The sequence below is a fragment of the Malaclemys terrapin genome, chromosome 9, assembly GCF_027887155.1.
Source record: "Malaclemys terrapin pileata isolate rMalTer1 chromosome 9, rMalTer1.hap1, whole genome shotgun sequence".
NCBI lineage: Eukaryota > Metazoa > Chordata > Testudines > Emydidae > Malaclemys > Malaclemys terrapin.
In genome coordinates this window covers 99,908,691-99,922,603 of record NC_071513.1, presented here as the reverse complement: position 1 = coordinate 99,922,603, position 13,913 = coordinate 99,908,691, and the positions used below count along the sequence as shown (strand labels likewise).

Sequence of the window (13,913 nt, the reverse complement as noted above, 5' to 3'; positions counted from 1 at the left end):
TTCTCCTCGTCCAGGAGGAAAGGAACACACTTGACCAGAACTGCAGAGGCAAACAAACTCATTTCTGGGAGGAGAGAACTTAAGGTGACCAGACAGCAAGTGTAAAAGATCAGGACGGGGGTGGGAGGTAAAAGGTGCCTATATAAGAAAAAGCCCTATAAAATCGGGACATCTGGTCATCCTAAGAGAACTCCTCCAGGGGAGCCACCAGTACTGTTATTAGGTTCCAGAAGAAGCTGCATATCCCATGATGGTTAAGAAGAAAACTAGGGCAATCTAGGATCATCTGCAATAAAAAGTAACATCCAGAAGTGCTTTCGAATTTCATTTTAAAAATGCTGATCTTTCCCTACACTGTATGTTCAGTGAAAACAATATGAATTGCAAAGGAAGAGTTCCCTAAGTGTCACAAGGAAAATAACTACCTTACTGTCTTGGCTTGCAAACTATTCAGTTTGCTCCTGTACCTGTTTACACAAACTCCTTTCCACTTTGATTAGATGTATTTTGGAAAGTGTGTGGGCATTCCTGAGTCCCATGCTTATGAGGAACTATCAACAGTCCATGCAAATGCGTTAATAAAGTAAAACCAGGAAAGTAACTAACTTGAAATGATTTTCCACCCACAGAATGAATCTTTGCGTGTGTCTGTGTGTGTGTGTCTCTCTCTCTCATGAAGTTCTTGACTGTTGTCCAACCTAGTATTTTTTTAAACTTCAATGATTCATCCAAAAGAAGTATCTGAAGCTGACTGTCTATTCAATAGTTTGTCTTTAACTAGAAATTTCTGACTGATGTGGGATGGGTTTCTTAAATCCATGCACATTTATCCTTAAGTCAGGCAAGGCTTAAATCAAGTTTTCTGAAATGAAGAAGAGGCAATCTATTTGAGCCTTGTACACATTAATTTGTGATTAAGGTGTAAGGATCCCCTGCAGTCTTGCTGCAGTACGCAGAAAAATTCACAGTACTAGATACTCCGAGCCTGAATGAACGAACATCCACACTATCATAAATTAGATGGGTTTCATGCAGAACACCATTCACAGAGGCTGCCAGTGTTGCCCTCAGATGGGTGGGGCAAAAGGGGCAGTTTGCCCAGGCCCCACCCTGTTTGAGAGGGCCCCCAAACCAAGTGATGTCGCAACACCATTCATTGACATTTGGCCAGGTAGCTGCTCTGTCATGACAGAGGCACCAGGCCAAATATTTGTGACTTTATGCGAAATTAAAGTGAGTCAGTTGTGCATACTTTATGAAAACTGTCTGGGGTACCCCAGAAAGCTGTCCTATTTACTACTACTACTATAGCTATGGAACCAACAACGTAAGTGTATTATCCACTGCATCATCATGATCTTTAATGGGTGACTCCGTCTTGCTCAAAGTTATCTTTGCTATCCTTCAATACATGGGTGTCACAAAATCGCATGCTTGAACTCAATAGCTTTGTATTATCCCATGTAACATTTTTCTAACAGCTTTCAGGTCAAGTAAAATTAAGCAAAATTCCACTTATTCTTGCTCATTACTCTATCCTGCCCCCCTCCTGGCATAATCATCCCTTCTGATGTCTTAAAATCATGCATGTAGTCAACTCCTATGTTCCCCTAAGGCTGAATTAATCTGATGCTATCAATGAATTCTTTCTACATCTCCGTATTCAGCCACAGCACAAAACACTTTTATTAGAGCTTTCCTACACTGAATTCTACCACTGTCATAGTGAAAATCCTTGTCTGTCAATCAAGGTTTTAAAAGTCCTGCAGTTGGAACGTTCAGCTTTGGCTCCCGCTGTCATTCTAGAGAACCTCAGTTGCTGTACATCATTTCCAAGCGAAACTGGGCATACTGTAGCCTGCCTTAAGACCATAACAAATGGTTGAGGATATTATTTACTTAACTTACAGAGGTTCCTTGAATCATTTGAGAGAACTGATTTCTGTTTTATTCCCAACAGGTACCTGTTTATGGAAAAGCCACAGTGAAGCAGATCTTTGTGGTCATCACAAAGAATATAAAAGGTACTTAATTTGTGTGAAGTGATTGTATTCAATGTCAAGCATTATAGGTACACATGTATCACAAATGTCAACACAAGCTGCTATTTTAGCAGGATCACTGTTTAAATGTTTCAAAGTGATTTTAAGTGTTTGAACAACTGACACGTGGGGAGGATTTGAGGAATCAATTCTGCTCTCAAACAACTAATTTTTTTATACCAACCTGAGATGGAGGAAAGTGCAGAAAACTACGAAGTTAGTTATTAAAAAAACTAAGTACCAATCTTCAAGTTCTCCTTTTTTGCCTCCATGTAGGAGCCCAGAAATAAGCCTTTCTATGCTAGATGTCTGTATACGTCCATTTATACAAGTTTTTTCCAAGGTGTCTTGGCGCATCTAGGTTCAAACATTTTGTGCTTTTCTGTCTCCTTCTATTGGAGGATCTTCACTCTTTACAAATATGAACTAAGCCACAACTCCCATAAAGATATTCTCCTCACTTTCCAGATGGAGGGGGAGAAGGGAGGAAGAAGTTAAATGACATTTCCAAAATTCACACACAGTTAAAGGAAGAGCAGAGAACAGAATGCAAATCTCCTGACTTCATCATCTTTTACATGGCTAACTTGAGAAGTCAGTTTTCAGAAACAGTTAACATTCTTCATTAAACAATTCCCATTCAGAGATGTCCACATGTCAAGATGCTATAAACAAGCACCACTGCAGTTAATACCTGGAAATTCAATTATTCAAGTAGAATAACTAGAGTGGCCAAAAACACCTGGCCTAGATCACCAGGTTATCCAGGCACTTACTGCATAAATTAGTCTTGTAAGAAGGACTTACTCAAACTTCCTAAAGCGTTTCTCTACACTTACTTACACATACTACGGGTATTTAATAAGACAGTTTTGCTACACCATCTGGGTACTAAAAACAGAGGATAAGATGAAGTTTAATCATTTACTCATTCAGTCAGACAAGTAACTTGTATGCCACTATGAAACGTTACAGGCTTTTGTTTTTTACAAGTTTGCAGCATCAGGGATTATCATCTTTATAGAAGATCTCTGCTCTGCTAGATGTGACTCACTATATCAATACAGAGGTGTACATACACTGAAATAATGCTGCTAGAACTAGATTCCCTAAAGTAGAAATAGTAATTATTCTTCAAACATGTACCTCCTAGGAAAACACAGCAGCAGTTCATTAAAACAATAAGCAAAACTTCAGCCTTCTCTTAAAACAAGTGTGGACTGCTAATTCAAACATTGTTACAAGTGGCAGTCTCTCCATAGTGAAGGATGCAACCAGGTTCCTTTATTTTACTCTTGTATTACCATAGTACCTAGGAGTCCTACTCATGGACCAGGACCCCACTATGCTACGCGCTATACATAAACTGGACAAAAAGATGGTCCCTACCATAAATCCCTCATCTAGTTCTCTAATTTTTTGGCTTTGAAAGTTTATTTAATCTGAAATCTTGAATTTAACTTGAAATCCAGGCTTTTGCAAAGTTTGAAGAAAATTCACTCTTAGCTTTTAAGTTACAGGTCACTAAGTTGACATTTTAACTAACTCCTCCCATATCCCTCTAGTTCTGAAACCGCTTGTTACTAACTCTTTGTTTCCCATGCAGTTAAGTGTTCTTGATCTCATGCATCGGCTATGTGAAGAAAACATAGGGTTACCATATTTTGTGCCTCCAAAAGGAGGACACTCCACGGGGCCCTGGCCCCGCCCCCAGCCCCGCCCCCTCCCCCGCCCCAACTCCGCCCCCTCCCCTGCTTCCTGCGAACATTTAATTCGCGGGAAGCCTGGGCAGGTAAGGGGCGGTGTGGGGGGAGGAGGTGCGGCCCAGGCTGGCCCCCCGGCGGCTCCAGCCTGGGTCGGCTGCGGCCCTGGGGTGCCGGCCCCGGCCGACCACCCCCGGCCCGCCCAGCACTGCCAGCCGGCCCCCGGCGGCCCCGCGCACCCCCCCGGCTCCCAGCCCCCGGCGGCCCCGCGCACCCCCCCGGCTCCCGGCCCCCGGCGGCCCCGCGCACCCCCCCGGCTCCCGGCCCCGCGCACCCCCCCGGCAGCCCGGCTCCCGGCCCGACCCCCCGGCTCCCGGCCCCGCGGCCCAGCGCACCCCCCCGGCGGCCCGGCTCCCGGCCCGACCCCCCGGCCCCGCGCACCCCCTCGGCGGCCCGACCCCGCGGCCCCGGCCCGGCCCCGCGCGCCCGGCCCCGCGACCCCGGCCCAGCCCTCCCTCCCGATTTTCCCGGACATGCCCGGCTTTTGGGGGATTTCCCCCCGGACGGGGATTTGAGCCCCCAAAAGCCAGACATGTCCGGGAAAATCCGGACGTATGGTAACCCTAGAAAACAGGTTGTAGTTAGTTATGAGCTACTCTTGTCTTGGGCACTTCAGTGGGGGAAGAAACCATGGGGGGTATTATGTAGGCTGAGTGCATCTTAAACAATTTCTACAAGAGGCAGATAACAGAGCTCTCTTGCAGATGGAAGAATTAGGGTTTCCTGTCATGTGTTTCCTATTATGGAAGGGTAGTAGTGTAGATAAATCTCTGATAATTTTCATATGACTTTACATTGTACCTCTTCATATAACCTTGTGGTGGGTCTACCCACGTGTGACCTCTGTTTTCATGGGACTTTGTATCAAAGCCTCATTTAGAAACTTTGCATTGCCCTTGGTATAATATTATAGCCCCTAAGGATAGAATAAGATAGAAGAAAAATTTCTGTTTGCTAGCAGTAGAACAAGAGCTCTCTCTCCCCCCCCCCTCCCACTCTTAATCAATTGCCCTGTTGAATGAATGAGGTGTGGATGAGCAAGGCATGGAAGGCAGCACCTCCAGACAGCCTCAACTGTTGGAGAGGGACTGGGAGCCAGACCCATGGACAATAAAACGTGTCAAGTGGGCTCATTAAAAACAAGCAGACATACTGACGGCCTCGGGGGTTAGAAGCAAGCACCTTCTTTTGGAAACACCCTCTTTGCAGCATTGGGACAACACTCAAAAGAAAGCAGCACAAAGGACCAATGGACACAGACACAGAATTTGAATCTGGTATAGATTTGCATAAGAAAAAAGCTGCTATAAAAGTGAGGTGTCTTGCAGAGGACCCCGGGTCTTGTCTTGTCAACATGGGAGCATCGATCCGGATCAGCAGAAGCCCGGCTCCACCCCCTCCCCCATCTAACTCACCTGGCCAGTGAAGTTAAGAGGAGCAACTAATTGGTAACAACAAGACGGAGTGTGTTTGTGTGTGTGTGTGTGTGTGTGTAATATCTATCATATGCATATGTTACAGAGTTAATGAATACATGTATTACTAATAAATGTGGCATTTTGTCTTACTCCCCCTGAAAAGATCCTGTGCAGTACTTTAAGTACAACAGTAGCCATAATAGTTATGGTTGCAACCAATTGCTTGTAATGCTCTCCCCACCCACTATCTCAAAACCCCTTCAAGTTCCAGTGTTTAGGGTTAGTGCCATTAACTAGATCTTTTCTGAACACCTTAAACAGTACTTTGACTGACTGCTTAAGTTTCAAACAGAAACTTTACTGTCCATCAAATGAAACGGCATCATCAAATTTGAAATAGACTACAACTAGCCCATTCAAGAGGCCATTTCCAAGGGGCAGAATGGTAAAAGTTAATGAAATTGCTATTAGATGGACACTAAACAACATTATGACAATTAAACTTTCGGGGAGGGGGGCACTGTTTCCTCTGAGCTAGCCAGGGCTAACTTTCAATAGTGAAAGGAAACCCCTAGAATCTAGTAAAATTGCTGTTCCTGAATTCCTCATCAATATGCCTCTGGACCTATAATTGTGCAAAAATCTGTCTTCTGCGTGAGCTAACTGAGTAACAGATTATTGACAAACATTGCACAAGAAACTTTGAGTCTTCTAGTTCCAGCTCTGCCTAAAGTGGTAGATTTTGTACCTTAGTCAATTTATACAAGCTCTATGATGGATAAAGTTTCTGGGTCAAATCCTGGCCTCTTTGAAATCTATAGGAGTTTTGCCATTGACTCAAATGAAGCAGGATTTGGTCCTCTGCATTTAGTTAGGTCCTGTGGCCTGGTGGGTCAGGCATCCGTGGTGGAACCGTGATACCTACTACTCGAGAGGCGCACACACTACTTTGCTATGGGTTTTAGCACTTTTTTAAATCCATGTCTGTAGTAAAGCGAGTGGTGTGTGCAGCACTTTATAGAATGTGCTTATCTAGTTGGGATTCATTTAATGGGGCACAGCACCACAGAAGCCATAATTAGCTTGGCCGGCACCCCCTCTTTCCTTTCACTAGTGACCCATCTCTTTAAACTTGAGAAACAGTCGTCACTTATCTACTCAAGGTGTTTTTTACACCCCTGAGAAATTCCAAACCACAATCTACTTTCAAAACTCACTTATCACCTCCACTTACAAAGCCCAAGCAAGCGCTTAAAGACAAGCAAACATAGTTAAAGACTTATGAGCCATTGTCATACACCCAAACATAGAAATGCCATCTAGTTGAGTGTAACAGCTTTTGAACACTGCGTGAGATTAATTCTAAAATGTCAGGAAATGTTCTAGGCATCAGGGGACAAATCCCTATTAACTTTGGTGAAAATCTGAAAACCAGAAGGGGGAAATGGAGGTCTGTAATTGTCTACAGATCAAAAAAGCCATTAACACCTTTAGCTCTGCCCATCCTCCCAGTACAGTTGAACATGCTGACACCCTGAATGACTTTTTCCCCCCAAGAAAGAAGAAATAATGATGAGAAGCATAGGGTCTCTCGGTCTCCACTTCTCCTGACATGGGGTAAGAATAGGGAACAATGATATAGGGGGAGAATACAGTCCCTGGCATGGGGGAGGAGAGAATGAGCAGGCCCTGATATTGGGAATGGAGGCACACAAAACCCAGGGCATGGGAAAAATGGGGACCCAGGAATAGGGAGAAGGGGGACACATGGGGGACAGAGCCCCCAAGCATGTGATGGAGGGAAGAATGGGGAGAGGGGGAATGCAAAGCCCTTGCATGAGGGAGGGGTTACAGGGAGTCCCTGAAATCAAATCAAATAGAACAAGCATTGATTCCATAAGTCTTGTGGAATGTCTGCATGCTAACATATGAAACAGCCTCAAATGCAAACCCACATACATAACTTTACCCTACCCTGATAACTGTTTGTATAACACTTAGCACATGTAAAAAGCAACAGAGGGTCCTGTGGCACCTTTGAGACTAACAGAAGTACTGGGAGCATAAGCTTTCGTGGGTCAGAACCTCACTTCTTCAGATGCAAGGCTTGCATCTGAAGAAGTGAGGTTCTGACCCACGAAAGCTTATGCTCCCAGTACTTCTGTTAGTCTCAAAGGTGCCACAGGACCCTCTGTTGCTTTTTACAGATTCAGACTAACACGGCTACCCCTCTGATACTTAGCACATGTAAATTTTTTAAAAGTAGTGCTATATGTGGAGTACCTTTGGTACTATTTGCTTGCTATTAAGGGTCTTGGGAAGTTACATTTAGGAACTTTAACTAGGCTATGAAACAAAGGTAGGGTTTTTACTGTTTTGGATTAAGACATTAAGAGCAGTTTCCTACAAGCTGAACTGTGGTCCCTTAAGACAGTGGTTACCAAACTCCTTACTAAGGCAACACACCAACTGCATTTTGTCTCTTTGTGCAGGGGGGACTGTGATGGGGTGCCTGCCCCACACTGGGCTCTAAGGGGTTAATAGAGCCCTTGGGAGGCTGTACAGGAGACAGCCCATCAGGGCTGGGCTGGCCCATATAAGAAGGGCTGCAGAGCAGCTTCAGTCACTCCCTGGAGCTTGAGGAGGACTAGCTGCCCTGCAGGCTGAAGACAGCAAGCACCCTGGACAGAGTGGTGCTGCACTCAGAGACCCGGGGAGCTAAAGGCAGCTCCTGGTGGGTTGCAAGGATCTGCAGGCTGAGGCAAGGGCAAAGAGGGTGCTAGGGTCATGAGGAAGTGGCCCAGGGTGGCCTACAGAGGAATTAGAGGGGATGCAGCAAGTGATGGCCATCTACAGGGTCCCTGGGCTGCGACCTGGAGTAGTGGGTGGGCCCACATGCCACCCACTCCCACTTGCTCCTGAGGAAATGGCTGGACCAAGAGACTGCAACATTCCCCTGGAAGGGGGGACAACAGAGTGCGGCACAGCCGGAGGGCTGTCACTGAAGAGGATGCTATGGTCCTGGGAGTGATGTGGGTCCCAGAGCCGAAGTGATGGCAGACAGGCACCACCAGAAGAGGGTGCACTGGCGAGAAGAGCTAATTCCCATGACAGCCGGCAGAAGGCGCCAGAGTGGTGAGTTCCACCCCATCTTCCCCCACCCCAATGCCTTGCTTACCAGCCCTGCACCCTCCTCTCCAGGGTCAGGTCACAATCTCTACCAGGTTGCTGACTGCTCTCTGGCTCCAGCCACTTCCTCTGTGTTGCTATTGGTGTGGCCTCTCTTTCCCTGGGCAGCAGAGAGTGGCAAGGGAGCAGGATCTGGACAGCAGTAGCAGTGCAAAGGAAGAAGCAGCCTGTCCCCATCCCACATATGCCCCAGAAGCACTTTCTCTGCTGCTGTTGCCTGGATCCTGTACACTGCTGCCCAGGGGAAGGGAGAGCATAGGCAGGAGGTAGGTAGCTCATCTGGGGAATGTGGGACCCATTAGTGGGCTGGAATCCACCATTTGAGAAATGCTGCCTTAAGAGTCAAACATATATCAACCACTACAACCTATGACCAAACACATCTGATTAACAATACCGATGCTGCCACTAAATGGAAGGGTAAACAAAAATAGGTCTACTGGACTTAAACAGAATTTAGCTTAGAAAGAGAGATCTATATCTATCTGTCTCATAGAACTGGAAGGGACCCCGAAAGGTCATAGAGTCCAGCCCCCTACCTTCACTAGCAGGACTAAGTACTGATTTTGCCCCAGAACCCTAATTGGCCCCCTTAAGGACTGAACTCACAACCCTGGGTTTAGCAGGCCAATGCTCAAACCACTGAGCTATCCCTCCCCCTATAATCAACCTGTTCTTAGTTTTCCCATGCAATTCTTTATTACTTGGGTATTTTACATTCTACAGAAGAGATGTAGAGGGAACCCAATAAAGAGATTACAAATTACCAAGGGGTTTGATGAAAGCCAATTTAGAGAAACTGTTCAATCAGCAGGACATACGTCACAGAAAAGTCTTCCTTCAGCTCTCTACTCTTGTATGGGAAAGGTTGCTAAATAAATACATTGAAATTAAGGGTATAAACTAGTTCCAAAGATAAGATGGCAGAACAAATATTGAAGGCTATTCTGTGACAAAGGTAAATGAGGTTCAGATAACCAGTAAGGAGGCACTCAAGTTGGCCCATAAGGCTCTTTCCTCTCCAGAAATCCTAGTACCTTCAGAATCTGTTCTGTATCTTGATAAAATATTAGGCACTGATCCTGCAAATACTTAAGCACAGTCTTAACTTTATGCATGTGAGTCACCAAAACTACTTGTGCATACACACTTGCAGAACTAGGATCTTGGCTAGCATTGCCAAAAGGAATGTATCCTCAGTTACCTATAGAACTAACGTCCTGTTTAGCGTGAGGCAACTAAACTGCTTTCCAAAGCAAGGACTAGCTTGTAGATACGCTTTATAAGTGTAACAGGATTGCTGCCTACAGCAAAGTGCCATCAAAGAATTTATAAACAGACTAAGCTTTTAAGCGGTCTAGTTTAATTTACAAGAGACAACAAGCTATCAAATTGCTTGCTGGTTATAGGTTTTCCATCTGTTCCTAGGTAGCAAACCCACAAGTTATACAAGACATACCCAGATAATGTGGATGGGTGCCATATAAATACCTAAAACACAAAGGTGAGATTACGCATGTCTATCCTCCATTTACCAGAAAGCCTTAAATACTCAATAGTTTTTAAAAAAACAACAAAACAAAACAAAAAAAGTAAACAGAATGGCAAATATAGGCCTGCAAGAGCCTGGAGCAGATGCTTCTGGCTTGAGGTTTTTATGGACTCTACCCACAGCATGTTTCTGTGCTACCGTCATACAGGAAGGAAATCATGCCTCAGCCATGCGAGTCAGGGTAGATTTCTAAAATTTAACTTCCACAGAATCCTATTCTAATCAGTTGGGAAAACTTGCATTTAGCTTTTCTCAAGAACCACAGGTAAACCGTATCTGAGGAAACTAACTATCCAGGGTGAACTAGACTTGTAGTTAACATGTCTGTTCTATGTTCCAGTAAGCAATTTAACAAGCCTGCTTTACCAATGAAATTTTCTACTCTATAAACTCATCTCATGACATAAGAAAACTGGCATGATGAGGCCTAAGACAAGAATATTCTAGTTATCTTCAAGCTAGATGTTCTGTTGGCAGGTGAAACAAGTTCTTTACGGTTCCATTAAGTTGAAGGAAGTGACTGTTTCCCTCCCCAATGCCGATAGGGGAGATGCTGCCATCTCTCCTAGCACACACACTTTCAGGACTGTCTCTTCCTATTAAGGAAACTAGATTCCCATAAATAGCTTCAGAGTCAGCAACAACTTAGTATTTCTTTTAAATGTTTTCTAGACTATGGGACCACTTTTTAAAGAGGAAATCCTAAATTTTAGCTGATCAAATGTTGCATTTGGCTACTCTACAGAATGTCACCACATTCTGTGCATGAGTAGCTTCCTGTGTTAAGGATGCAATGCCTCGGTGTTTTCCTCAGGGACGAAGAATGCCTGTTCATCCACATGCATCTTTTTATTGATGACTCGTCAAGACAGTTCTTCAATTAATGATTAAAAGAATTGCTTTAACTCTCCCTTTTTATAAAAAGTTCCACTTGTGAAATCTTTGCAGAAGGTCCTCCTTTTTCCTCAGGCCTAATGATCTTTATTTCCTGCTGTCTAGCTATTAGGTCAGATAGCAGCCTTTCAAATGAAGAATACATAGAGCTTCTTTAAGTACCTAAATGCTGCTTTCTAATGCACCCAAGGGATCACTTTCCATGTGATGCTTGCTTTTTGTCTATTCATCCATCAGGGCTGAACTTCTATAATGCTCCGAGACCCGGTCACTTCCAGGGAGCAAATAACAAAAAATTTAATTTGTGTTGCTCCCATATGACCATGCTGAGCACCATCATTAGGCTACTAGGCTGGGCCATAATCTATGTTAAAATTAATTACTTTAGTCTATACTTTCTATTGTAGACAACTTAATTTTATATTTGCATATGCAGTGGTGGTGTAGCCCTGTCAGTCCCAGGAAATTACAGAGAAGGTAGATGGAGTAGTATCTTTTATTGGACCAACTTCTGTTGGTGAGAGAGAAGTTGGTCCACTAAAAGATATTACTTCGCCCACCTTGTCTCTTACATTTGCATGGCATCTTCCCTTCCTAAAACTGAAAAACCCTTACTATTTTAATCAACTCTATGCAGAGATTATTTCATACATCACTGAAATACAGCTGCTTAAGTTTCCTAGCCTGCAGAAGCTGGAGGTCCAAATAAAAGCCCGAGGTTAGAGTTATGCCCTAGGCACTTCTTAGGTCTCTAGCTAGGGGGAAATAACCAAGAGTCTAAACTTTTGACAAGTTCAGGCTAATAAATTCATCTTCTCTAATAGCCTGAACTTCTCAGCCTTCTGTTAACAATCTTCTTGACAACTGAAACATCACAGTTGCACATATAAGGAAGAATTTCCAATGCTGCTACTCTGGAAAGAATTTTTTAAAAAGCCTGACTGGGCATAGGGAATCACTACTTAGAAGAGGGGGAAAAAATACCATAGTTCCCCAGGGAGAAACATCTGCTTGCACTCTGATGGTAGCTATTTGACTAAATCCCACATATAGCTGCTCAGAACATCATGCCACAGCTGTTAGAGATTATACACAAATTGATGCAGCAAAAGTCTGAAAAAGCAAAGTAATACAAAAATACTACAGTATCATATAAGATGCTGCTTCCACTTTTGCGCTCTTGAATTTGAGCAGTAACTAAGGTTTCCCCTAGTGCCCAAAAGTGGGGTAAGACCAGCCCACTTCCACTTTACATTAATGATATGGAAAAATGAAAGGTTGGAGTTTTTTAAATAAACTTTTCACACACATACACCCCCCTTTTGATGGAATCTGTCCACCCTTTTACTAAAATGCTGGGTAGGTGAGGCATCCAGGATCTCATTTCTCCTTCTTGCCCAGGTTTACTCAACAATGTGTTCATAGTTAGATAACGCAAAAAGTCCAATTTAAGATGAGCTGCAGTGAGTCCCATAGAAGGGCAACATATACCATATTAGTAATTACACACCACTTGCCCCCTAGAAATAGCAAGACATACCATATCCCACTACCAGTTAGGCAAGAGAAAATAAGGGAGCTTTTTGGTCAATAAAAGGAACAAGGTACTTCTCTAAACTGCTTGGGGACTTTGAAAATAGGTGTTTCCTTTCCAAACAGACATGGGTCCTTAAGTTGTAGCAGCTCTATAGAACTTAAGGCTGGGAAAGAAGGGATATGACAGAGTGACATGACGGTTAAGAGGAAGCGATCGCCCTATTCTCAAGACTCTGCCCACACGAACACACCAGCCCACGCTTCTTTTCCCCTTCCACGGTCTGCTTTTCACAGCAAGAGCCAAAACTAAAATCACAACGCTGCGCTCCACAGTAGCCACTGCTCCCTTTCAGCTGCCCTCAGTGCTGTCCAGCAGCAGCCCCCCCTTGGACAGCTCCAGACAGCTCAACTCGCCAGGGCAATTCAGGAGCGTGACAAGGGCACCTGCTAGCACAGACCGCTTGACGCTCTTGCCCTCCAGAGCAACATCAAAGGCATAACCCAGCGAAGCTCGCTGAGCGAGGCGGGGCAGAGCCCAGGATGGGGGGCACACACGATGGCGCTGAGGGGCTCCCCCCACCCCACAGCTGGCCGGGGCCGTACAAGGCTCCCGGGGGGAGGGGGGTGGCAGGGCAGCAGGATCCGCCACCAGCTCCTGGGTCCTTCCCGGGCGCTGCAGCGCGGGGCGGGCACGGTGCCAGCCCGGGCGAGGGGCGCTCAGCGTGCGGTGACAGCACCCGGGGGGGGCCCTGCTCCCCGCCCCCCCCACGCACGCGCGCGAGGGGCTCCCGGAACCGGACCCCCCTCCCCCAGCCGGGCCGCCCCCCCGCCCAGGCCCGTCCCCGGCGGATACAGCTTGAATCCCCTCAGAATCTCCTTGGCCCGCTCGTCCTTGGCCGACATGGTCCCGCTGCGGCTCCGCTCCGCGCCCCGGGGCCGGGGGTGGGGGAGGGGCTGGGCTCGCTCACGGGGCTCGCCGGGACAGCGACCGCGGAGGAGGAGACAGCGGCGCTCCAGACGCTGCACCCGCCGCTGTCCGGCACAACCAACCCGAGCGGACGGGAGCCGCCCCGCCCGTGGGAGCGCCGGCCAATCGCCGCGCCCCGCGCCACCTCCGACCCGCCTCCTCTCTCCCGAGCGACAGCCTCTGCAGCCAATCAGGCAGCGCGCTCTCGAGAGCACCCAGCACGGGAGGCTGCGCGACGGTCGCTAAGGTGTACGCCCTAGCCAACTGACGTCGCCGAGGGACTGGGAGGCCGGGCCGGGAGCGGAGCTGCAGCTGCGGGTATCGGCCACGAGGGGCGCTGCCGGGCAACTCCCCATGCGCCTCTGAGGGTGCTTCACTGCGCCCCCTGTCGGCAGCAGCATTGGCCGCAGCACTGGTGGGGGGCGGGGGGTGACCCCGGTCAACCCGGGCAGCCCCCCCCCCAAATTCCCACTTATTCTGTAGCTACACATCTGTCATGCTTCCCCACTCCCTCACAATTCTGCAGTGCAATTTCCTTTGTTCCCCTTGCTT

The 13,913-nt window shown here is 46.4% G+C and overlaps 1 protein-coding gene across 1 annotated transcript in view; it reads right to left on the bottom strand.

Annotated features, from left to right (window-relative positions):
* Positions 1-13,447, bottom strand: part of PDE6D (phosphodiesterase 6D) — a 54,282-nt gene extending 40,835 nt beyond the window's left edge. Inside the window, exon 1 of the mRNA XM_054040475.1 lies at positions 13,248-13,447. Coding sequence (XP_053896450.1) covers positions 13,248-13,297 — 50 coding nt within the window. The 5' untranslated portion in view covers positions 13,298-13,447. The remainder of the gene's footprint in view (positions 1-13,247) is intronic.
* Between the last annotated feature and the right edge of the window lie 466 nt (positions 13,448-13,913).